Raw genomic sequence first — 27,660 nt, 5'->3', positions numbered from 1 at the left:
CTGCACAAAGCTTCATTAAAGGCTTCTGGAGCAGCACACTGCTCTCTGCAATTAGTACCATGAAAAGAAAACCCCAAACCATCTTTATTTGCAAGTTCCTTGTTCAATGAATGGTCCAAGTCACATTGAACTTGAACATCATGTGGTAGGAAACAATCAGGTGCTGGCATTTGCCATGGCTACTTCACTGTGCCTTTCTTACTTTTGTAGACAGCAGATATTTTTAGCCAAGTTGTGAACATTAGCAATTTAACCAGAAAAAAACAGCCTATTTGTTAAAATAAAAGAGAATATTTGGCACTCATCAATCGACTGGAAAGTTCTAATGAGCCTCTCAGTGTCATATCCTATGTTAGTTTCTCCTAGCCCTAAGTGGCAACAGAGTCATCTCAGCTCACAGGTAGTAACTCTCAGCAAATCCACAAACAAGTAAAGGAAATTATGTTATGTCCTTGTCCACCTATGGCTTAACTGCATAACTGTAACAGCAGCCTATACTAGCACAATTCTTTCTATCTGAACACTGGATAACTCACTGTGAATTATGCACTTGGGAGAAGGCAGTTGGGTTTTTAAGTGCTGCATATAACACAACTTTCTTTGTCTAATTACTGTGGAAAAAGAGAGAGAGAGAGAATCATAAACTGAACCAAAAAAAAAATAGTTTCCAGGTGCACAATCATGTAGATTTTAAGTAACACAAATGCATTTGTATACTATTCCTATTCACAGTTTTTGCAAACTCAGTTTATCTAAACTGAAGTACTGCACAAAATAAGGATGATTATTTGTAATTTGCAAATTTTTACAGACTTGTAATTTTTTTCTTTTTTACTTCAAAAACTTAGAAGAGACAAACTACGGACTAGAGGCCACACAATGCTTTAACTTAGCAAAAGTCAGAACTGAGAGGCACTAAAGAACAGAAGATGTATATTGCCCTCCATGCATTCACTGCATAGCACGAAGAAAAGCCAGGTGTGTACATGGTGCAGACTCTTTTGTCTAGAAAAAGCTGTATCAGCTCAGATGCACCAGAAGGCACTCCATGTAACCTATTTCAAACCTGTATGGCCTCCTATCTGAATCGTAAGGCAGATATAACCACAACAGAAGTATGGATATTACCACCTCCTTTCCAGTCTTTTATTTAGGAGTCCAAAGACAGCTAACTATTGTTGTGGTAAAGGTATCGAGGCCCACAGTTTTCATAGTACACAGGACATCCTAAGGTTATTTACAGATGATAGCAGCATAGATACCATAGTCAGTCAGAGCATACACCTGAAGTAGCTCTTGTACTGTCAGCTTAGTATATAATCAACTCGGTGAAAAGCCTGGTGTGCTAAGAAGCAATTGCAACTGCAAAAATTCCTATTTTGGCTATGATGTGAGAAAGTGGCTAGCTATGATTTATAACACATCTTATATTTTCAGTCAAGAACAGAAAAAGAAAAGAACAGTGTGATTACAGTTAATAAACAGGAAGGATTTATTCTTTTATCAATTTGGTGTGGTAAAAGCAAAATCTAATCAGAATGAAAAAGAACAAACTGGCAGACTAAAAAAACCTTAATGCAGTAACAGCCCTTTTTAATGTGATATTGTATCATTACCTTCACAACAAGATTAGGGCACAACAATATTACATTCAGATCTGGATAATTTGTGCTTGACTACATCTGGCTATGCAAAAGATACAGGACAGTGGGCAAGCTTTCTAGCTTTTCTGAAACTAGTTTAATTCAAGGTTTGATTTTAGTTTTTTATCCAAACCAAAGTTAAATTTATAAGATGACTGGGTATGATCACAGATTAATCTCATTTTTTTAAATGCCAAGATCAATATCTTAAGAATGACTTGCATTTTCAGACATACTATAGTAGATTAAAATATCTAAAACTATGTACATATTTTTAGCCATTCCATCCATGCCTCTCTAGGTATTTCTCTGGCACCTATAATCTTGGTATCTAAGCACTGATCCATATGTTACGCAGTTAAAAACAAACAAGTACGATCTCCAGATATAAAAGCTAACCTCCTACTAGCATCAGTAGGAACCCTGTGAAGAAAATCATATGCCTGAAGACAATCCCAAAATCATTAAAAATAACATCACAAAAACTATGCAAATCTCAGAAAAATGGTTATTCTCCCTCCTCTTTGTGAGCAATGCCCATTAGCATTAATATGATTTATGCAGGTGTTTTGAAAGAGCAGAACATATTCTATCAAATCAAAGTTTTTTAGGCCAGTTTTTTACAGTTATAAAATTTCCTAGCTGCCTACAAAGCAGTGTAGTGACCCAAGGAGGGCTAAGCAGTTTCATAAAAACAGTGAACACATTTGGCTGTCAGTGGAAGCTGAGGGCATGCAACAGAACAGTGGCCAGGCCTTAGATGACATTCAGTAGTAATACTTTTCAAAACCTACCAAATATATTACTTATTATGTGAAGAATGAGAACTGTGGAGAATGTTGACTTTTTCATGAGACTCAGAAGCTATGGCAATCCTGAGAAAACTTGTGGGAGCAAAGATAATCATAACTGAATAGAAAGAGAAGAGGCAGCACATTATACAGATGTTCTGACCTCTATGCCAGTAGTTCTCTTTACTATGACACAGCTGTAAGATTTTTGTGTCATCTTTAGTGTATAAAATGTCCATTTCACTTAAAATTCATCTATGTTAAAATTAATTCTAAGTAGCAGTAAATCACACAGAAAAAAAAAAAGGAAGTGGAATTCTCCAAATCTTTTGGCTTGCACCATTTTACTTGTTTGCTATCATGATAATGTGATTTATGTGTGACATTAATTATAAGTGGAGAAAAAATGTAATGATGGAATTTTGATATCTTCATCTGGATCACCTCATAGAACTGACAGCTCTGTTTTTTTCTGCTTTCAAGGTGGTTATTATTGGAAAGGTATTTCTGTTTTGACACATTCAGCATTCTTGCTGAGCAGTAAGCTACACTGCTTAGAATATAGTTTTATATAGGAGTTCAAACATCTGTCCGTTTTAGGTCAAATTATTACAACAACCCACAAATAAAAGCTCACAAGCAAATGCACCTGTCACAAAATAATAATGAACTCCCATCTTTGCCTTCACAAAGGACCATATTTAAGACAAGCCTAAAGTGAAAGAAACAAGTAAAAATACAAATCGCTTTGAGATGGAAAAATATTAATAATTCCTGCTTTACCCTCCTTAAACACTGTATTAATCAGCAATTTAGAATACAAGTATAATAAACTCAGATAGCAAGTTTCAGCCCTGTTAATGCAGACGTTAATTAATAGTTCTTACGCCATGAGATGACAGACATTTTTAAGCATAAAATATTTATTTGCTGAATCCTATTCAAAAAGAGCACCCAAACTCTGTGCCTATGTCAAACAACTGAAAAATACCTCAGAGAAGGAAAATTTGTCTTTTGAATTAAGTAAAATATTATTTTTGCTTCAATCATTGGAAAAGTCCTTTGTACATTTCTATCCTCCTTTCTACAAAATGTTGCCACCTATCTTCTCAGATATTAATTGAACACACAACTACTTTTCATTACAAGAATAATTTCAAGGTGTCCAGAATGTTTATTACACAAGTTTGCAATACAGTTCCACACAACATATGCAATATATTCCATAGGTTATTATAAATTACTTACTATGAATTATAATTATTATAAATTACCAATTTATTATATACATTATGCCTGGTATGCATGTGTATAAAACCAAAAGCACAATACAGAGTACTGTACCAAGTACTATACCTTAGGACACTCCTTACTAATTTTGTTTCATTAACTTATGTTGTGCAACTAAACAATAAAACAATAATTTACACTTTTACACTTTCTAGAGTTCTTTTTGTTATAGTACTGAATTACCTATGAAACTACTACTACAAACACTCTTGTGTGCTCTGCTACACAAGGAGAAAGACTCGTATCAGTGTGTCTTAATAGCTTTAAATAGCTTTTGGAGGGCTTCCCAAGTGAGTATTAAAGAAGCAGTAAAAAGACTGCTATCAAAATGAAAATACAATGTAACTGGAAAAGCAGAACCAGTAAAATACACATTTTCAACTTACTATTGCTGGAATAGTGATAAAGATACAGTGAAAATACTTGCACTGGTAAAACATACTTTTTTCAAAACTTCTCATAGTTTTGAAAACTGAACAAAACGTACATGTGTACATGCAGACTATAGAATATAAAAACTCTTTTGGTAAGCCTTAAAGCAACACTAATGAAATATAAATCATAAAATCTTAAGTGTCCAAGTACAGGTTCAGTATGACCTATCTCCTACTTCCTGACAGAATTGACTTGGCAAAATTAGATCAATCCCAGTGACATTTAACTCCCTGCATAAACTTCAATTTTCTTCAGTTTTCCCCTATGTTGCAGATCACATGTTTCCCCATGGTGGAAGCTTACATGTCTTTCAGGTTCTTGTGCCCTTGTGACAGAGTGTTTTTAAAATACTCAAAGCCTTGAAATTTTATCAAAACTCCGTAGAAAGCCAATCTGAAAAGGAAAGGTTTGATATGTTCCTAAAACAGACTCTTGCTCAAGGAAGTGCACTAAGCTCCCTGTTTACACAATTCCATACACTGAGTGTTTGGTATGCAGGTAGATTGCACTGTCCAGCTAGGAGGTCACATAGATGTGAACAGCTGAAAGCCAGCTTTCACCTGTCAGGATAGGATGGCATCTCCAGGCTGGCCAAGAAATGGTTCCAGCCTTGGTGGGAAATGCTTACAGTAACTTGGCTTAAACAATGGCCCAGATGTATGTGAAGTGCCTAGGTCATTCTAACCTGCTAGTCTGAACTCAAAGTTTCAGCATATCAGCTGCTCTCAAGAAACAGACACTACTCCAGAGTCTTACAAATCTAATTCTGCTACCTCCTGTTATCATGGCAAAAGCCTTTCTTAGTATAATCATTCCATACTTTCTAGACATGGGGATGATATCAACATGTAGGTTTTTGTTAAGCTACCCGTTCAACACCTTTTGTCTACGGTGTTACGTCTATAAACTGACCTCTGCAAGAGATCTAGTTAGTTGGAGGTAAACATAGTTAATTCACGTGGTCACCAACACTGACTTGATTGCTGTCAAGTAAGAGGCTTTGCAAGTATTACTGGCTCATCATTTCCAGGTTGTTGTGCAAGTATTTAGTCACATTTTCTATTATGGTTCTTTCTGGACTGTCTAGAGCTTCTTGGGCCACATGGGCTCCTAAGTAAGTCTGTCTGACTTACTGATATATCTTCCATGCAGGATGCCTGTGGACTATGTTGATCAGTATCTTTGTCTCACTGAGACAAAGGCACAGGATTCAGAATGGTACTGTGCCTTCTCTGTGACTGGGACACATGCTTACATAACTGCAGCTTACAGGGGTGATCCTGCTGAAAACTCTCGGGGTCTCTCTCCAGCCAGAGCCTAGTCCAAATTTAACTCCACAGCTGCAAATTGTCCTAAGAGTCTGCTATTTAACAAAACTTGTGAACAATGTCATTGAATGAGAGCAAAAACTAAGCCACAGAAGATAAAAACTCCTTAGTGTCTGATTTTCTGCAGGAGTATGACAGATAACTGCAACAGAATGCACAAACAGAGAATGAATGGAAGTAACTGGGTGTGGTGGCACCCAGAGTAACACAAAGCAAGAACAAGGATCTCAATGTCCTGTGTTAATGGCACACACATTAGCAGGTCATCAAGACCTCAGGTCACCTGCTTCAAAAAGAGATCCAAATCTGAAGACAAAGAGCAGTGATCAAAGCCTGACCACTCACAAAGGGAGAAGAATGGGAAACACTGATCACTGTTAGCTCCAAAAGGCTATTAAAAGGTCTATCCAAAAAGGCATATCCAAAACCTGTATACGGTTGCCAAGCTAGGAAGAACCCAGGAGACAACCCAGGACTTGAAACTTGTCCTTCATGTCATGGTTATTGATTCAGTGCTTAACATCTGGACAGAAATATCACGGTGTCAGTCTGCAGAGCAAACTTCTTGGACACCGTGCACATTCTGGTGCTCAAGTGTGACAGTGAGTGAGTGAATCCTACTCTGTTTCCGTCTTTATTTTAGGATTCACTTTCCCACCTGTAAGATCTGCCCAGAAGTATTTGCTCCATTGTTACTATGTACAACTGTACAGTTAAATACCATTCCACACAGTTGGTGTGCAAACTACTTATGCAGTTTGACAGTTATTTATTGAGTTTGTTGCTGCAAGGAGATAATGGTTATGCCCATATCAGTGTTTTCATTTGGACCAACAGTGTATTTTTAAAACAAATCCTCCAGTCATTCGCACTTACATTTCCAAATCAGTTCAGCTCTCAGGGAGATTTTTGGTGCAGGCTTATTTCTAGATGATAAAGAGGAATCTCTGTTCCAGTTGTGCACGATTTCACCCTAAAATGAACACGAGCATGTGAAAAAAATAAGCACTACTATGTACAGCTTCAGTGCTTCGGAAGGGATATTTAGCTCAGGGGGCCAGCCTAAACCATGCCTCTCCAACTGTACATACTTTAGATCTGGGGGTCTCCATACTTACTACTTCAACATACTCATCCACTACAACAGCACTATATTGTTAACACAGTCAATGCCAGTAACAGTGTGAGTTTAAGACTAATTTTTGCCTGATTTTTACTTTGCTCGATTTTTTCTTTCAAGCAGAAACACAAAGATTTATCCAGAAGCATTTGAAAAGTTACTGACTTGTATCTCTTAGCACGCTGACCTCTAAACTAGAAATGAGCTCAGCACTAAGACATTGAAAACTTGCTTACTACGTTTAGCTGTTGAGTCCGATTTCCATGCAAAACAGGGAGATAATGTACGTAATACTTAATATCTGGACTGACTTTAAGAAAACATTTATGTGAAGTCACGTAGCTCAACTAAATTTCTTAGTTTTACAGGCCTCCATGACAACATATTTGTGACTTAAGTCAGCATCCATGGAGTTCATTTTAAGTAAAAGGCCAAAGGCACTACTAACTACATCCATTCCTGTCTTATTACAGGCAAAAAAATCAAAAGAGAAGACTGGCCAATCCCCTCAACGCACACACACACTCCAAAAATAACAGTGAAGGATTATAAGTTCTTTTCACAGTTGCTGGACCAAGTGTTTCCTATAATAGTATCTATCAAAAACGTGTACTTGTGTACTTCACTGAAAATTTAACACTGCCTAAGCTGTTCTTAAGCAGTTCTGCCATCCCTCAGACCTTGTAAACAACTAGAATTTTTCATCTTAAAGTAGAAAGCTTTCTTCTGGAAGGTGTGGCAAACCACCTTAACACTCACCTCCAAACATTCTTGACCAAACCAAAGAAGCAGAAGGCTATTTAATTTTAAAGAAAGAAACATTATATGGTACTACAGTGGTGTGTAAAGTAGCTGGAAGCGATATACAGTGGAAGGAAGCCAGAAAGAAAGAGGAAATTATGTTCCTTGGCAGAATAGGTCCAAAGCTGCTAGCACCTGACTGTGGCAGTGTGGAAAAATGAGTCCTGCATTCTTAGCCAAACAGCAGCAGCAGTTTATTGAAGGTCATAATCACAGCCCAGCAGTGGATTGAGCAGCAAATTCTACTAATCAGCATTGAAATGTCAGAATAGTAACACCAGACAAGCAGACTGGATTAACCATTCTAAAACCACAGAACATGTGACAGATGAAAATGATACCTTTTGACACATGCTGGAGTCTCCTAAAGATTATGGTCCAAGCACAGGATCACAAAGGCCCACTAGACCAGCTTGCAGCCCACTGCTGCAGAAGTTAGGGGAAAACATCAGACTTCACGTATCAAGGCAATGTCAGAGCTTTGCTTAGAAAAATTGCAACACATCATGAGACACTAAAGAAAGTTTTGGCTATTCCCCCTCATCAAAAGCAACCGAAATAGGTCCCAGGCTCTTGTGAAGCCCCATGCTAGCAGATGTGGGGACTGAGGAGAGAAAGAGACAGATTAACAAAATTTCAGAGTGAAAAGAATCACTCTAAGGTCAAATAAGCTGCTGATCACTATGAATTTAATAAAACTGTCCTTCAGGAATGAAGTCTCTCAACAAACAGAATGTTGTGACAGCAAAGAAATAAGAAGAATAGCAAATACAGGAAGTACAGGATTCAAGCCATTAAGCAGAGGAAGGCTTAATTGAATGGTCATGAGATCAAAGCTAGTACTGAATTACAACATAAATAAGGCAAAGAAAATTAACTATACAATAGCAAAGAGTTAGAGGGGGTGAATGTTATGAAAGTGAAAAAATAGATTTGCAGCAGCTGAAAGAAGTGGGGAAAAAATACCAAGTTCCAATGCTATTAGAAAGACACCTTGAGATAAGTTTTCAAAGAGGACAAGGGTAATTACGATGAAAAGTTAAACTGAGGTCTAGGAAGATAAAGTTACCTTGTTCAGAAGCAATAAGCATATCGTAAAGTTGCAGAAAGTCTCAAAGTTAAAACCAAACAAACACAAATAAAACCCAACTGTGATGGAGAAAGGCATTCCTACCTCCTGATTCATATAAAGTCAGAGCTTTTACCACCATGGTTTGTTTATGTAGGAATTTACTGGAGAAATCACATTTGGGGGAACAGAAATTAGCCTGAAAGCACCGTAAAACTACGAGCTCTAAATCCTCACTGCAAAGGAGTGTGGTGGTGAAGGCCTCATCTAACTCATATCCAACCACTTACTTCTCAATGAGAAAAAAACAGTAAGATCCTAACAATAATTCTGCTGGTGAAGAGGAATTATTCTTTATGATCAATAAATTATTACACTAATTATAGAAGGTAGTTGTGATAAGTTGTTCTTTTCCTGCCAGAGAATGTGTCAACATGAATACTGGTACTACAAACAAGCTAAAGTATGTATTTGGGAATGCTTGTGGAGAAATGTGGAAGGAATACATGCATACAAGAAAAATTACTTATTGCAGAGAACAACCTAACCTTCATCACTTCATAGTCTATGTTCGAAATGTTCTGTCTGTATTATTTTGAGCTTATGCTATTTTTTTCTGTCCTTCTTCCCAAGCTTCCTAGAAAGAAAATGCAAAGAAAATCTTGAATCTCTGCCCCACAGTAAATAATTAACTATTTTTGTATTTCAAAAGATCTAAAAGCCCCTTGCTCACTTTAAATTACCTGACAATCACACTTCTGGAAAAACACCAAAACCAGGAGATGAGTTCAACTCACAGACCAGGGGAGTTCTATTTCTGTTTGTAAACATTCTGTGGTCCTTCCACTTGCTTCACAATCAAGTTAGACTTGAATTTCCTCATATCAAAGCTTTTATTCTGAATTTTACTTTAGAGAAGGAAAAGGAACAATATGAAATACAGGCTTTTTAAGACCAGCTCATAGGAAACCAATTCAAACAACCCCTTCTACCAGAAGGGAGAACAAACATCAAAACAGTGCAAAAAATATTACATATAAGGACTTTGAAAACCTTGTTTCACAGTTTTAGGCAGGTTTTTGGGTTTCTTCATATTCTTCACATTGTACATCACTGTACAATGCAAAATCTCTTCATTTATAAGCATTCTACTATTCATATGACTCAAAAAATTAAATGAAACATTGTAATACTGCTGATCACAATATTAAACAGTAGATAGATTATTTTACTACTGATCCACAACAAAAAATCTTTTTCCATCATTCTACCTCTGTTGGTAGGAGAAAAATATTGAGGGGCAGAGATAAAGTAGGACACAGAAAGGAGATTTATTCTAGAAAATTAGTTTGAAAATCTTGAAACCAGTGTTTAATTATGACAAATAAGTACCATTTTCATCTCTCTCTATTCTATCTCTCTATACACAAGTCACTTCTGGGGGAAAAGAATACCTTTACTTTGTACATGCCATGCAACTCTTAGAACAAAAAAATTAATTAGTATTACCTACACACATACATATGCACCTATATAAAGGGCAAGCACGGGTATGTATGATTAGGCATACACATATATATAACCCATGTAATGTATAACAAATATAATATGCATGAACACATTCCAGCCTCTCACATATCTGTGTACAATACACACACAGTTTTCCTGAGCCAAACCATTTATGCCAGCTTTAAGCTGGGAACGAACCTTTACAACCAGTTATAAACCACTGAAATACAAGTTTAGATTGGAAATACTCAGGCACCTTTATGATGCTAGTAGGCTCTGCAATAATTCCAATCCTAGAGTTTAATAATGTGTAGTTACTGTTCTACAGTAGCATCAAAAAAGTCCCATTAACTCTCCAATTACTACAAGAAGAAATGACATGTCTTGTAGCTAATGCCAAGAGAGAGGGCGGTAAAGGAGAGGGAATCACTTGATGTTCTAACTTATGGCCTCAGTTTAAAGTAATGGGACATTTTATGAGGTTTATTCTAGTCAATGTACTGTTTATTTTGCTCATTCTAAGTAAGTGAACTTCTGTACAAGAGCCAATTTTAAGGAAGCTTATTTAATAAATAGAGATATGTATTATTCTATGATATGTATTTTTTGTATGCTTTTCTAATCTTGGTGCAGGTCCTGTCTCTTCAATAAACTCAGATGCAAGATTCAATGGCCAAGAGCCCATTTAACAATTTGTGTCCCATACAGCAAAATAAGGAAGTGGCTTTTAAACACCTAAACCAATATTCCTTATTCATTACAAACAGTAAACTATTTCAAGTTCTGTATTTGAGGCACAAATAAAATCACATGTTCTAAACCATCCCTTTTTGTTTTAATTTTGGCCAGTAATCTGTCACTGAGATGTTATTTTCTTGTGATACTATTCAAGAAGTGAAGCATCTTAAGACAGGTAAATATTGTACCTTGTCTTCTAAAAGCACTAGGAAAGCTTTATGGAAAACTATCAGAAATGGAAAGAACACACACACATACTATAGAATACATATCTGGCTTGCTTATTAACATGTTCCTGTAGTAAAGGCTCATTTTAGGTGTTTACTATATGGAAAGACATGTTTCTGAACTACAAATGAGACTGGGGGTTAGTGGCAGGGGTTGGAGCATGAGTTGGTTTTGTTTTGAAACACATGTAGTCTGCACATGCAAAGCTAAATGATCGGAAGTGTGTCGTCTAAGGTACCCCAAAGGCAGGACAATGGGTTCCACACATGTTTTTTGCACATTGAAGTGTAAAAAAAGGACATAGTTTTCAGATGACTGCGTGCTGAGCCAGTAGAGAAAACCAAACCAAACCAAAAAACCCAAACCAAAACCCAACCCAAACCAACCAACCAAACCCACACATTAAAGAAAAAAGGCTTCCCCCATCACAGTCTTCAATCACTCAAAAATGTGTAGTTGCCAGGACATCAACTGCCTTTTATTTTTATGGCGTTGTAGTGCAAAACTATGTGGATGTTACGTGGTGGGAGGAGGTGGTCAATAATAACAAAAAACCCCTATTTGCAGCATGTAACTTCTACATCCCACTCTGTCATAGTCAAAGTACTTACCCTTTTATTCTCTTTATTCAAACATAATTGATGTCAGTGAAGATACCGATACAAAAGCTTAAGAAGCTACCTTATACAAAACTTGAAATGTTTCTTGAAAAGCAGCCATTTTATTTTCCAATGCTATCCAAAGCACAGGAAAGCTTATCTGCAAAGTTAAAATTAATGAATTCTCTACTTTTAAGTACTTATTTTCAAGAAACTAAAGAGGAAAGAAGAGGTATTGAAGGTATTGAAGAAAGCTTTCTGCTTCATTAGTCTTTCAAGTATCATTCTGAAGGGGAAAAGGGATGCTCTTAGGAAAACTGCTCTTAGGAAAACTCAGTGTTATTTCTTATATTTGTTTAAAGTAATAATATTTCTTTGTAGCAATTTCATAAAATATCAAAACCCAAATTTTGCTTTCCATCAAGAAATGAACTTGTTTTATTCTCTTTGCAGGTTTACATTCAAAAGAACATCTGTTAAGAATTTATAGACCAACAAGGCAGTTCAGCACATTAGTAAGGAAATATATTATATCTTAAATACTCCAAATCCCTTTTCAATACCAAAATGACAACCCAATCAAGTACCACGACTGCAGTGGTGGCAAATTACACTTCAGACTCCAGCTAAGAGTCAGAACATATTCTATGTCTAAATACTTCTAAGTTCATGTGCATGGGTACAGCCACATACTCTGAATGACTATTATGACAGCTAAGAGTCCAACCAGGATGAATTTTGAATAAATTTATTTTGTCAAAATAGTAAAGCAGTGCTTCAGCAAAATTAGAAATTACCATATTTTTACTCCATAAGTAGATTAATGTTAGTTTCGTTAAAATTCTAATTAAATTCTGTAACACTAAAAGCTGAAGCCAAATCCCTAGGACAGTGATAGATTTGAGGAAGGAAAGACTAAAGTAAAATATAGTAAGCTAAATGTTTAGATGTCTGGAAGACAGATCCAAGATCTCTTTGAATTCAAAATGGACTGTAGGTTATAGTCCGTATAGCCTACACTGAATTTTGAATATTATGTCATTCAGGACTGATCGCCTTTCTGGTATTAAAACCAAACCAAACATTTTAAATTTTTTTTTACTCTTTCTAAATATTTCCCCAACTAGGACATGTTCCTGTGTAACCTGCTCTAGGTGGCCCTGCCTTGGCAGGGGTCTTGGACTAGATCATCTCCTTTCAACTCTAGCAATTCTGTGGTTCTGTGATTACACTTTCCCCTCTCCATGCCTCAAGGCAAATCTCTGGAATCCCGTTGCTGAACATAGGTATACTGAATTACTATTTACAGCAGCATTGAAACAGAGCGTGTCAGGTTAGCAAACATGCCAAATATCTACCAGAACATCTACTAGTCAAAAGGAAGTCCATGTAAATCAAAGTAAATCTTTGTATTTATAATTCTCTGTGGTAGTCTCTGTACCACAGACAAGACATATTTCATGGGTAATTTCCATATTTGTGTGTGATTTAAGAAATCCATCATTTTCCAAACGAAAAATGCCAACTGGAAAAACTGTCTCTAGAAAAACATTGGTTATTTGCATCATTTCTTAAAGAACTCAGCATAGGTGGTCATCTAAAACAGGATAGAAAACCAGCACATAAGGTTAAAAAATTATTTATGTTCAATCCTGTTTTAGCACTTCTACTTACGTTGATTAATGAATTTCATGGTATTTACAGCCAAATATCCTGCTTGATTTTTCATCTTAAAAGCACAGGAGAGATACTATTTCCTTCTAACTCTATTCCATACAGATTAAAGCTCCCGGTTCTATTAAAAACCACCCATGAATGTATACCAAAGCATCTCTACTTGCAAGAATTTCCAGGAAGTCTACCATCAGTAGCTTTTTTTTTAAATTCAGATCACATTAAAGTCATTTGCATCATTAAGTTAAATTCACATATGTTTAACCAAGTCATGATCCTGCCAACAAATACACTAAGCAAAAATGTGAATATTGCTTTTGATTGAAAAGGACTTTTGCTGTAAAACCATTTGCAGGATCAGGAATTAAAATCTCATGCAATTTGCAGTCTCTCATATAAAAAATAAGGTCAGAAGAAAAACCACCACACACACAAGCAAGCTAGTATGCAAGATTCAAGCTAAGATTCTCCACTACGTAATGAATCAGATCATTACACTTTTCACTTTAATTTTTGTGCATGGTTATTTCTATCTGGATGATAAACTAGTGATACGTACAAAACAGAATAAGGACAGTTGAGTTGTAAGTATTTTGTCAAATTAAAACAACTGAAAATGTGCAAAAAATTTTATACAAAAGTACACACTCACAAAAGGCTTCTACAGCTGAGGCATACAGTCAATCACAGTTCTGCAAGACTGAGCAGTATTAAAGACTCACATTTAGGTTTGACATTTGGATGTTTTCCAATATTCCTGGCTGATTTTGCTACAGACTTATCAGTTGTCATCAGAGCACTGCAGACATACAGATCGGATAAACGGTGGCCACAGATGCATGGATCAAAAGAAAGTGCTTTAAAATAAGAGGCAAAGAGGCTGCTTTCCTCCTACCACACTTTTGGTTGGGTTTTCCCCCCCCCCCCACCCCCACCCCCCTTTTGGTTGGGTTTCCCCCCCCCCCCCCTTCTTCTTCTCCCTTTTCAATTTTAAAAGTTAACAACCTTAGCCACATGGCCTGGTAAAACTCAGGAGTTCTGCTGATATGCCATGTTTTGAAGAAAGGGATATTCTTTCCTCTTAAAATACCAAAGACTATTTACATGAGGGAAGAGTGACTAAGATCTTTAAAAATAGGAATTGAAAGGAGAGTTGCTAAATCCATATATAGCCAGCTATATGAGGTGACCTGATTTACAAATATGCCAAGCATCTTCTATGTTTCTGTCATCAAACACCATTTGGGTTTCAAGGGTGTCCAAGCCCTTGTTTCATACTTGAAAATAAGGCCACTAATTTTAGAGCCTAATAGGATTCAAATAACCTAACACTGGGATCCTGTTTTGAAAATGTCAGTTTCTTGCTTAGAAGTTCTTTGATCCCACTTACTTGATAGCTTTGATGGGCAAAATTGCTATAAGCACAGCCAAAGTAGGTAAGACCAGAAGTCCATCTATCCCATTATTCTGTTTTCAGCAGTAATAAGTGTGTAAGGAAAAACTACGAGCATGGTACACACAAAAGGGACACTTTTCCCATTATACCCTTCTAGCTCCCAGCAACATGTGACATGCCTATTCAAGTTACTGACACATCCTGCTTGGCTAAGAATTTCAAATTGTGCTAGCACTTACCATAGAACTAGTACAGTTAAGGTACATTAATTTAAACAGAAAAAGCAGTAATCTTATGTTATTTAAACTACGCGTGACAGAAACAAAAGGCTTTGAAAACCATTGTTTCAAAAAAAGTTCTTCAACTTAATGCAAACAAAGGCTTACAACCCCCAGGGGCATAAAATAAATATCAGCCCATTTGCTGTGAAGACGTAGAAAGAGGTAAGCTGTTTCTAAAACCATAGAAGTACAAGAGGTTGGTGTGACTGTGAAAGGCCCTCAATAATTATCAAAGAAAAAATTATTTTCATGGGGAAAACAAAAAGAAAAAGAGGACTTAGGCAATTAAACACTGCAAGAGAAGTCAGGGTCTCAAGCATGCACTCAGGTGGTATAAAAAAGAGTTTCTGTATTCTAAAGAATGTTTTTCCTTGGGGAATGAAAAAGAACAAGGAATTCAGAGTCTTGTCAGGTTTGCCAAAACAAAAGGAAATTGAGTTGTAGGTCAGTGGGAAGATATTTTGCAGCACTATGTTTCCAAAACCAGACCAGGGAATGAACTGAAGAGCGTGAACAACCAAGGAACACACAGACCCTATTTCTTATTTGAAGTCTTCCAGCCAGCTTTGTTCATATGAGTAACTACTGGCTCACATGAGAGTACATGCAACCGTGAAGCAACTGCTACTTAAATGCCACCAGAGTTGTCAACTCCTTAGGGAGTAGCATGTCATCATTAAGAGCAGCCGAACATGGTGCTACTTTTAAACTCCTGCTTTTAACCTCTTAGCTCTCTGAATACATGAACAATGTGTACCTTTCAGTGTAGTGTGAGGCCAGGGATCTCTTCCCTAAATAATCTGGAATCTTTGCTGTCTGACACACTTCCCTTCTCCTTTTTCTCCAATTGCGTCTCTTCTGCTAGTGACAGAACTTAAAATCAGATAATTAAGTGCTGTTAGGGGTTCATGAAACTCTCAAAATGCTACAGAAAGCATTGAATCTCTGGCTTTTAAGCTATTTAAATTTGGTCCACGATGCTTTATTCATTTAATTTAGGTACAGTTTAACATAATACCAACAACAAAGACATGTAGGCCACATTCTTCTTTTACTAGCATAAATTTGGGAGAAATTACACTGAATCACTTGAACTAAAATAGTGTAAAACCAAGAGTGCAAAATTAAATCCTCCAGCTTCAAAGATCTGCAGGAAGCAAAAGGGGATGATTGCAATTATTATATACAGTCAAAATCCTGTTTCCACACATAAGTCCATAACTAATTAAAAAACACTTGAAGAGATGTACAGAAAGTATAAGTTAAATTAATATGCTTTCAATGAGCGTTTTTCTTATAAAGGGTCTATCAGAGAAATGCAGCTGACCCATACTAGTGGCTACTGGAATAAACAGCTTAAAAGTCCTAATTAGATCAATCTATGCAAGAACTATAATCATTTCATACCAGCCTAAAATGTTGGGGAAACATCCCCCTTAAGCAAAAGGAAGTATTTTGGGATATAAAAAAACACAGTAAGTATTGGCTAATAAGAAACAGACAAAGAAAAGTGCCAAATGCTGTAAAGCCCTGATACTTCAGATAATGACTAAAATTTATGACTGCTTACTTCCCTGGTAGACAGGAGTACAATTAGAATTCTCAAAACAGCAGCCCCTTTGTGCTGGCATGCTGTGTTATGTTTATACTGCTACAGATAGACTAGAAGATAAAAAAATAAATACTACAGCACCCCTTTCAACCCAAGATAATAGCTAACTTTATTTTTTAATGTGGGTTTGGACATGGGTTTGCGCACAGCTTATTCTTAACTGAAGTCATTTAAGTAATTATCATTGCATGCACTGGAATTAACCATTTAAGTAGCTTACATACATAGAAGTCTCTATTTGAAAAATCACACGGAACAAGAACAAACGAGCTATTATGAGTCACTTAATTTCCTTTGCTGTCCAAATACAGCTTGACATTTAAACAGACTAAATTATTCCTTTATTTCAATTTTGAAAAATTTGAATGTGCTTGGCTTGATGAACTGTTGAATGAAAAGCGTCAGGAAGTATGCATGCTCTTTCTTTCATCCTTGTATACAATGATACGGATCACTTGGAACTGACAGTGGTTAGAAGCAGCATAGGAAAATAAAAGGATAGGTTTTTCTCATCTCCTTCACAAAGAAAGCACAATTGCAATATTCTGAACATGTAATCTGGACTCGGGACAACCACAGATAGCTCAGCAACAGAATATCCTGCAGGCATCTGTTCCCTATAAATTCTGGGAAATGTACGCCCAGGGGAAGCTCTGACAACTTCCCAAAGAGCAGTAGCATATCAGCAACCAAAACTTGAAGATTTCTCCTACTGCACGCTGTCATTTGGCCTAGACATCTCTCTCCTCTTTCTCTTCCTTTTTCTAGTATTTGTGTGTCTTGCCCTTCATGGTTGCACTGATCACTCCTCTTATCACCCAGCTAAGTAAAATGGCCAATTTCTTCCTTAATTACAGTGATCCATAAGGACCTATGTCAAGCTTTTAGTACCATGCCTTTGAAGTCAAAGGAAATTGCTAAGTAGCATTACCAATTTCATATGGCTTTAAGAACATGGTACAGAATATCACACCTCCAAATTAAATCAGTATGCAGAGTAGCAGAGAACACAACCTGTGGTGGGTGCCCGAAGCAACCAGGACTCACTTAAGTTTGTTGATGCTTTCACTTAGGAGTTCATAGAGCGAAGAGCTATCACTAAAAACTCAATAACCAGTACAAGATGTCTACAGAATAATAAGGTTTATATGACAGAGGAGGGTCACTGAATGCTTAAGTTTTAAATCTTATAGATCTTCACAAAAGAAAAAAAAAAGAGAAAAGAAAGTAAATTTACACTAAAGCTACATAATATTGTTACATTCCAGAGTAGCTGTATACTTTTATTCCTAAGGAGGAATACAAGAGGAAAGCTGTAGAAAAAAATCTATGTAAATAAGAAACAAAACACATAGCATAAAATGTTTTCTCATTCGATAAATTATATAGTTTGTAAAAAGAAATAAAATTTCTGGTTCATCTCAGCACTTGAACTGGCAATTTATGCAATTTGAAGTTGCTTCACATACCAAATCTACTCTACAACTTCCCTAAAGAACTCCAAAATACAAACCCAAAGTCTGGGATTACACCTCTCCCTTCAGTCCTGATCTTTCTCACAGAGCTTTGCATTTAATTCTTTCCTGGGATGTTATGTCCATCTGCCTAAAGGAATCCACTCTACTGCTGGCACTGGGCAAAGAGTGAGTACAAAGTTTCATTCCCTATTAACAAACACTATTTCATTACCAACTTAAAAAAATATTTAAGAAAAATAAAAAGCAAGTGGGGAATTGCAATTGCTACACATTGTCTTACAACTAATAGAGCTAAAATTCTATTGTCATTGCATAAATGGAAATTATACTGTAAAACCAAAAATATTTCATTAAGCTTTTTATTCTCAATAATTCTATGAAAACTTAATAATATAATCCTTACAGCTTGCTTTACTCAGCTTCCAAAGACCACTGCTTGACTAGAAACTTGTAAATCACAAAGGCTTATGAATAAACTCTAAATCTGGATTTTAACATGCTTTTGTTCTGTCAAGACATAATGACAAAATAAATGCCAAAAGAAAACATAACAAAGCAATAGCAGCATCAAGTATTTAAATCAATAGAACCACTAAAAAAGGCTCAATTTGGCAAATGAGGAAATTCAGACCCACATGTTTAATAAGATTACATTTTCCTTCCCTAAGCCTTGTTAAAACTAAGATTAAAGATCATAGCACAAAGGATGCGAATAAACCTACCCATATGAAGACAGAATGAGAGTCTTAAGTTTGGGTTAAGAAAAATAGCACAGAAACTTTATATTGATAGCAATTTCACACTGTTAACTAGCTGATAAAAAGGTGTCTAACAAAATACAGGAGATATATACTAAGAATTTTTACCTAGCCATTCCCAGGCTGGAAAAGTTGGAAGGAACTATCAAAACATCAAGCCTGGAAAAGGGGTGGGTACCCAGTGTGGTGTAAGCAGCTGAGAGGCACTGAGGAATTAGATGAAGCAAATGTTCTTCGCAGCATTTCATAAGGCAACAGGGAGTAAAGACTCTGTAAGGAATGACTGCCTGCAACCTGGCAGCAGGATCCTGGAAACGGCAGGGATATTCCACATGACCACAGATTTCTTCATGCCATCTGCCAAAATTAAAAAAAGAGAAATAATAGTTTAATGTGATACCAGAAATGTGCACAGCTGAGTAAACTGAGAAAGATATTCTCTAGACAACAGAATGACAGTTAGTTCACGTAAACCCAATTCATTTATATTCTCTGTTCACGCTGTTCACACTGTTCACACATGTGCAGCACTGTGAAAACACTCACTACTAGATGTCTGAGTAGAATTGACACAGTTACTCATAACTAAAAAGACTAATCAAACCTTGGTTTTGTAATAGAAATGCATCAAAAGAACAAGTGCTTCAAATGTACATAAAGGAAACTAACTACACAAAAATATTTATTTAGAGAATTCCTATTCAAACTTGACTATAAAAATAAAATTTTATATATTATTAAAATATTAAGTGCAATTAGAATGAAATTCAAAGGGGGCTTTTTTCTGTTGTTATTAAAATTCTTCAGGAACTTTCACTGGGTTTTTGTTTGTTTGTAAGTAAAAACCTAGAGTAGATACCAATTCAGGGTTATCACTATAGACATTTGAAAATGTTTACATGCTTGTTTCTTTTTCTTAGGATCAAGCTTATTTTACATTACTTTTACAGTATATTCAGAGCTGCAGCTGGAAGGAAGGAGGGGTAAATCAAATCCTTCCTAAGCACTGAGTCATATACCTTCACAATAATTTATCTGCCCAAATAGACTCATATCTAAGCAGAAATCAGTTTCATGTTTTCACCTGCTAGCCTGACTTCTCCGAAGTGCAGAGCCTCTCGCTGGTTTGAGATTTTAATTTAAGGAAGCTGGTTCTACTATGCCTGGACAGGCAAAGCATTTACTGTTATTGCACCAGCATCACCCAGAGCATTTATATGTGGAAGATCATGCTCCAGGTGACTGCTGACACGCAAAACAAAATGGTAACACATAGAAAAGGACTACATTTTGCTGAAGTGCCAACACTTTCACACCTTACGTAACTCCTTCTGTGAAAGAAGTGGACTCTATGCTATTTCATTGATTATATATGCAAAAAACCTACATCCATCATTATACAATTTTTTTCCAAGGGTGGTCTAGCCCAGTATATTCCTGTTCTAAAACAATGTCACTTTGTATTTCATTATCAGAGTTGACATTATGCAAGAACATGAAAGCTAGAACCCTATCTCTAGCAAAAGTTGCCAAGTTCTTAATGACCACAAGGAGATAGGAAACTCATTTAATACCCTAGCTCCATTTACCATTTTCTTGAATACAGTCTCCTTATGTCAAACTCACTGGACCTGGACATAAATTACATTAGACATTTCAACAACTTTCAGAAATCTTTCCTTTTCCTGCTGCTGAAGAGTTTATCTCCATTATCATATCTGATATACTACCTTAACATTTGCTTGCCTGTCCATTTCACATCCTTTCTACAAATGCCTGCTACTGTGCATAATGTTGGTTTGGTTACCTAGTCTTAATTACTAAAGTAAGTAACAAGTGTCTGTTGTACTAATTCCCAAATAAAGACTAACTGGAAATAACTGTAAGAGTAGATTTTTAAGAACATAGATTTTTATGTCCTAATTAACTGCAAAACAACCTTGTATACTTAGGCTCCTTTCTTTATTTGTACATAATAGACACGACACTTTCAGAGGATTTTTTGACCCTTTTTCTCAGTTTTCTTTTTGCTGAAACACGTCTGTTCTGTTTCTTCTACTCTCACTAACCCAACTGCTGCATACACATACTGCCTGTGCCTACTGACTCACCCAGTAACCATCACACAGATTGACTCATAACAATGACCATCACACTGATGAAATCTTGCACTAACTTTTGCTACAAAAAGCTACAAAAATATTTCACTTTTTTCAGAAGTTTTACAAAAAATGGAAACTTTCATTTATTTTTTCAGTGCTGTTAGAATAATATTTTGCACCAAATCAATAAAAATTTCCATTACTGAACATGCTGTACATTAGAGAGGAATATACAGTGAACATCTACAGCATATTTCTGTAGAGGCAATCATATTAAAAACATAATATAGTAGAGGAAAGCCCCCTCCCCCCAAAAAAAACCTACTAGAAGCTTATAAAACCTATAAACTATTTTAAAGCTTCAATAGGCATGTATTAGTGGTCTTAGGTAAAATATAAGAATTCTTATTCTCAAGATTTACTACAATTTTCAGTTTACAAAACTAGCCGGGCTGCAAGCCATCAGAATACTTTCATTTAAAATTCCAGTAAGAAATCCCTATTAAGACCTCAGGTTCCAAGTTCTCACTAGCTTTACCAAATGGTAAAGATCTCCACTGTCTTTATGTTAACACAGCATAAGCCCAAAACATCTATTTAAAAGTGAAGTATTGTTCTGGTTAAGTTTCTAAGTGCATAACAGAAAAAATACTTATGGCCTGACTAAGCTCATCCCTTTCTACAATATTTTCTGTTGACATGGGAAGAGTAGTGGATATTGTTTGCCTGGACTTCAGCAAAACATTCATCACTTTCCCACAGCCTTCTGATCAAACTGGTGAGATACAGACTGGATGGATGGTCTGTGAGATATGTGGGAACTTCACGCACAGGCTGCACTCAGGGGGCAGTGATCAGTAGTTTACACTCAGGCTGTCCCAAGCGCCCCAGGGATCTATGCTGGGCCCCATGCTGGGCCCCATGCTGTTCAGCATCTTCACAAACGTCCAGGATGGCAGGGCTGAAAACACCCTCTTGAGGCTGGCTGATGACACCAAACTGGGTGGTAAGGTGAACACATCAGAAGGGACAGCATCTCACAGAGAGACCTGGACAGGCTGGAAGATCGGGCTAGCAAGAATGGTGTGAAGTTCAACAAAGACACGTGCAAAGTCCTGCACCTGGGATAACACAACCAAAGAGCCAGCACAGGGGCTGGGCACAGTGTGTCTGGGGAGCTGCTTTGATGAAAGGGACCCAGGGCTCCTGGTGGACAACAAGCTGAACATGAGTCTGCAGAGCACCGCTGCAGAAACAAAGGCAAATCAGAACCTTGGCTGCATCCACAGAGGCCTTACTAGCAGAGATAGAGACATGATCACCACACTCTGTTCAGTGCTCGTCAGGCTGCATCTGGAGTACGGTGTCTAGTTCTGGTCTCCACAGTTCAAGAAAGACACAGACAGACAGTAGAGGGTCCAAAGGAGGGCCACGAAAATGAAGAAATTAAAAAAAAGGGCTGGAGAACCTGCCCTGTGAGGAAAGGCAGGAGGAACTAGGCTTTTCCTGAGGAGAAGAGAGGAGCAGGGGAGGGAAGGGTCAGGGAAACCTCATTGCAGTATTCCAGTATTTAAAGGGCATCTACAAAGGGCACAGAGAGCCTCCCTTCACAAGAAGCCACATGGACAAGACAAGGGCAATGAGTGCTAGATAACCTCATCTAAGCTCCCCTTCCCATTAAACATTGGACCAGACGATCTTTCAAAGTGCCTTCCAACTTGGGCTGTTCTGTGATTCTATGACTATGAATTTCAAAAGTTAAGAGTAATATGTGAATAAATCAAGTGCCATGTCTGAGACTTCTGCTAACTATGAATACACATGGAAACAAGTGGTACTTCTCCAAAGAATATTTAGCTTCAAATCTCACTTGCAGACCTATATAGTATTGTTCTGTTCATCCATTACTTTGTAATAAATTAATGAGCAGTTTTGACTAGATTGGAAGGAGGAATAAATGGATCCAACAGACAGCTAAGTAGCCACTGCGTGTATTAGGTAACAGAGTATTTTTTCATTGAAGAGAATCATTGGTCTAACTTTGTTTTATGGGACCTTTCAACACATCTTTCATGTACCCAGTCACATCACCCCGGGCAAGCCACTGCACAGGCAAGCTCTAGCTCTGGGATGGGACTGGACAGGAAGAAAAAAAGCAAATGAGTAGGCAATACTGTGAGGGGCGTTGGGTATCCAAACAGCCTGAGCCATGAAAGATCTCATAGCCAGGCACTGTAAGAAACAAAGGAAGATGTGGTATTGCTGCAGCAGGGCATTAAGAGATACAAGATGTAGAATGCAAATCCAAAGGATACTGGGATTTTTTAACCCTGTTGCTCACTAACCAGCTTGTTTTCACATAAAAAGAGCCACACCCTTGCTCATGAAATAATGCCTTTGGAATTATTTTCCTGTCAAGATTTTTCTGTTCAGATTAAACAAGTTCTGTTTTGATTCCTGTACTAATATGACTCATTTTCACATTCCAGAGAGTAAATGAAAATGCTACCCATGTATCTCAATTTTCAACAATATTCTGAACACTAACCTGAAATCAGCTTGTGAAGATGGCAAGGAAAAGTTAGTGTTTGTCTGGGTAGCGGCTATGAAGCCCTGCTGTTTAACTTCCTGCCAGCACCCCACAGCAATAGTGAAGGTGGATGCTGGCATTGGCATAGTCACATAGTAGTACCAGCTCAAGATACCTGTAAATAAAAAGAACATTTGTACAGACTAATCAGTCACAGCACACAATCAGAACTTATCATTTTTATGTACCTGAGATTTTGGGCCAAACCTCCCACCTTACTTCCTGGTATTTTTGTTGAGGAAAGAAAAATAATTTCATTGAGACACATAAAAGCAGTCATATGTAACCACCACGGATTCAGGACTTTTCATTTACACATGCAACTTTCTTCAGTCTGCTGAGTCTTTATCTATAAAGAATCATCCATAAGTGGGATGTGATTAATGCAGCTTAACATGATTGTATTGTCACTCCCCAAGAATTGAATCAGATATGAAACCTAACAGCAACTTCAGATCCACACATACAGAAAGATTAAGCTTTAAGTCTTTCAACCCTGGATCAACAACCTTACGATTTTGTCCTGACTGTATTATCTCACACATAAAATCTTTTCTTTGTGTTCTGGACAATACCAAGCTGATAGGCAAGTTCTAACAAACAACACCAGTGCTTGTGAATTCAACCTGGAAATCTGAGACACATGATGTGCCAATGAGGCACCGAGAAATCAAAGCTTAGAAACAGATGGGATATTGCCTAAGCCAGTGATTCGGTCATGATAACCCAGGAGTTGCTAAAACATGTTCAGAGAGCGTATTAGAAGGTAAAAAGATGGCAAGTCTTATCATTATGGGAATACAGTGCTGGAAGACAAGTAGTACAGTATAGGATGACTGTATCTACAAAAACATTTGGATAAACTGGAGACGTTTATGCTGGACAGCATACTTTTCGTTAATCTAATGTTTTTTGGGAGGTTTATTTAAGAGGTTTTCTATTTGCCTCTTATATAGCTTCAGAATTACATTCAAGTACTTATTTATGGTCACAAAAACAGTTACTACACCATTCTAATAGCTTAATCACTCTTGGAAAAAGCCTCGCATGAGTTACAACCTGCTGAATCATGTGCAAATAACTGTAGCTGTGGCAACTGTGGAAACATACAAACTTTGGTTATTTTAAGAGCACATGTACTTGTTCTTTTCCAATAGTATTATGACCACAGCTATGGAAGACTATCAAAGGGAAAAAAAGGAAAAAAAAAAAAACCAAACCAACAATAGAGAGGAGGCCACAAGGCATAGAGGAAAGGAAATAAACAACTGCAGCAAAGCATCTGTGGGTTTCCTACCTTAATGCTCACAGAAGACCAAGCTGTACAAAGGAAGGACAAGCAAAAACAAAGCCTCAACAAATTTTCCATACTATTTAGTACAACAAAACAATAGTGTTTGTGAAGTCTTCTGAGAGGAAGATAAAGCCTCTACCTCTTACATGCACTAGCAACCACTTATACTCTCTCACTCCATTCCACTTTTGGCAACATTCACCACTACCTTCAAAAACCTTTTGTCTATATTGTTTGTTGGGTGAACATGTGTTACTGCTGTAATTTTCCTAACCTCCTGTCAGTATGTAAGCACAAGGAACTTACTTGCTCAAAACACATTAGGAACAAGGTGGAAAACTGTTTTCCAAATTCCACATCCCTCTTTTTTTTTTTATTAACTTACCAAAGCTACAAATGAGCTAAGGCAAGTAAATGCCATTTGGAGAGAAAGAGGTCACCCAGGACAGTAACAATTTATTATTTTGAAATACCAAACTCCTGATGTGGAGTTTCATTGACACACTGTCCTTAATACCAGCTTTACCATTGACTTAGATTTGTACACAAGCAGGTCCAAAGCTAGTCTACAGTACTGCACTTTATCTGGAATCTGTTACATACAAAGCATTACAGAATGTGCTATGCAGTTATGTTAATTGTAAAACCTTAAGAGTTAAGTAACAGCTGAGGAAAAGTGAAAATCTGAGGAATCATAATGGAAAAACTAACGTGTTTTCAACTGAGTTCTGAAACTGCTCTAGATGGCAGAAGGTGTAAAGGAGAAGGCTGTCATAACAGTGAGGAGACTGGCTAAAAGGAGTGTATCTGTGGGCCTGTAGTGTGCAAACAGAGGGAGCAGAGAGGGATACGGTGAGAAACAAGTTTAGCAAGACAGGCTAGAGCAAGCAAGACCATAGAGGTTTTTTATAAAACATGGTAGTTTGAATAGAATGTCAAAATGAATGGGGAATCAGTTTAACAGTTCAGAGAAAAAACCGGCATGTACTGTGTTCACAAACTTACATGTATTAGCAACAAACATACGCTATTCAGAGCTGGAGCAAACCCCACAAAAGGACGAAGGTACCAAAGTCAGTTAGCTTTTCTTGGTATGTTTTCAGATTTCTCTAAATTTGGATTTCCTGAGGAAAAGCAAAGCAACTAACATGCAGATCTTTGTCTTGTTTCCAAGCCCCTCATATTTTGCCGACATTATAGAGAGCATGTGAACACTGGATACTCCCAGAACAAGATCCAATATTTATACTGTCTTTACACACCTAACTGGGGCTCAATCCATTTTATGCAGGGCTTTTATATGTCTTCTGCATTCACACTCTAGAACTGTGAAGGGTAACTATAAACTTATCCTACAGTTGCAGTTGCTTTGTCTTGAACAGCTGAAATCACCTGCACTGGCATGACAAATGAGTTCTCTCTATAGTGAGTTCACTGAACGGTGATTGAAACAGTCCTTATGTTGGTGACAGTTCTCTACAGCAATCACCATGCATTACTGTTTCAAGAGTCTAACCTTCATTTATCTTCTGTCTTTTCCCCTCACTACTGTAAGACCGTTTTTCAGCCTTCCCTTTTCTCCATAATTTCCCTTCCTTTCTTTAGCTTTCTCCAGGTCAAGAGGATTTGTTTTGTTTCCCTTTATCTCTAACCTCAGATCTATCCCAGGATATAGACTGGGATTACAAACTCCACTCTGCTCCTCCCTTCTGTGTCCCTTCCCCTGGCTGCCTTCTGCTTTCCAAAGGGCAGCCTTGGAGACAGCACCACCTCTAGGGTAAGAGAAAACAGTGCAGCTGAAACGGGAAGATGGCTTGCTTTACCAAAACCTGCATTTTGTACCACAAAAACATCCTCAGACTAAGCAAGGAAACTTTGGGAAAAAACAAGCGACTAAGCTGGGGCTAGTCCATGGAATAAACAGAGGAAAAGCGCGTCGGTTCTTTTATTGTAATGCTAATACCCTTTCCTTACAACTAGAATTAATTTAAAAGCAACTTGATTCCTACACATAATTATTTTAGGCAATTATAATACTTTCTACAAGTAATTTTGAAATATTTTTTAAGGTTTTTTTTTTCAGTTCTGCAAAGTAAATCTACCATGTCATAACTGCACAAACCATGCAACAACAATCACCTATTCTATGAGCTGTAAGTGGAAAACTTTCCATGCAAAATTTAGGAATACATTGAACAAGGGTAGGAAATAATAATCTATATATAACTGTGCAAAAGAACAATTTAAAGACAGCTTATTTCTTCTACCTGAAATAATAATGATGAATAATGTAATTACTTCCTAGAATTTTGAATTCATTTAGCTATCTTTGAAAGCATTAAAATTGTTCTGAGCTCTGTGGAGTCCATTATAACTGAAGAAACACCTAAGAGTCAGTATCTGCTAATGCCAAGTGCAAAAACATTAAGAGTATTCTTACTTATAGTATATTTTCTCTCAGTTTGCACTAACGCAAATATAAACGCCACAAAATACAGATGATGTCCACGATTTACTGAAAAGCCCCACAAAACTCAGCTACCCATAGGAAAAAAGAGAGATAGTACCACACAGCATTTGATATACAAAGTAAAGAGCTAGTGCTAATACCTAAAATAAGTAGTTCTGCCAAAACTACTTTTTCGCTGGACCACCAGGACTAAGAACCCTCCAGCTTTCCAAAACTCTTTGTAACTCGTAGAAATCTTTGATTTCATCTGAAAGCCAGAATTTCCCACAGAGCACATTCATGCCAAGGCACCAGTTCAGCACTGGCTGAGAGGGATGAATAGCATGTGATGAGCTGTCAACTCCCATGTTATAGTTCCTGTTACATGCTGGAGATCTATCAACACAAGTAGTGTACTCTCTTGTTTTGCCTTGTGAAAAGCAAGAGGAAAGCAAACAAACAAAAGCAACTCCAC

At 37.1% G+C, this 27,660-nt stretch overlaps 1 protein-coding gene across 1 annotated transcript in view; it reads right to left on the bottom strand.

The window, feature by feature from the left end:
- The window catches only part of LOC104400962 (chromosome unknown open reading frame, human C9orf3), a 61,932-nt gene that overhangs the window by 18,992 nt on the left and 15,280 nt on the right, over positions 1-27,660 (bottom strand). The window contains exons 3-4 of the mRNA XM_010015470.1: positions 23,401-23,557; positions 18,859-19,107 (exon numbers count right to left, since the gene is read on the bottom strand). Of these exons, the coding sequence (XP_010013772.1) occupies positions 18,859-19,107; positions 23,401-23,557 (406 nt within the window). The remainder of the gene's footprint in view (positions 1-18,858; positions 19,108-23,400; positions 23,558-27,660) is intronic.

This window comes from Nestor notabilis, unplaced genomic scaffold (assembly GCF_000696875.1).
Source record: "Nestor notabilis isolate BGI_N333 unplaced genomic scaffold, ASM69687v1 scaffold8195, whole genome shotgun sequence".
In the NCBI taxonomy this organism is placed as follows: Eukaryota; Metazoa; Chordata; class Aves; order Psittaciformes; family Psittacidae; genus Nestor; species Nestor notabilis.
The sequence above is the reverse complement of the archived record's forward strand: the minus strand, read 5'-3'. Positions and strand labels throughout refer to the sequence as shown.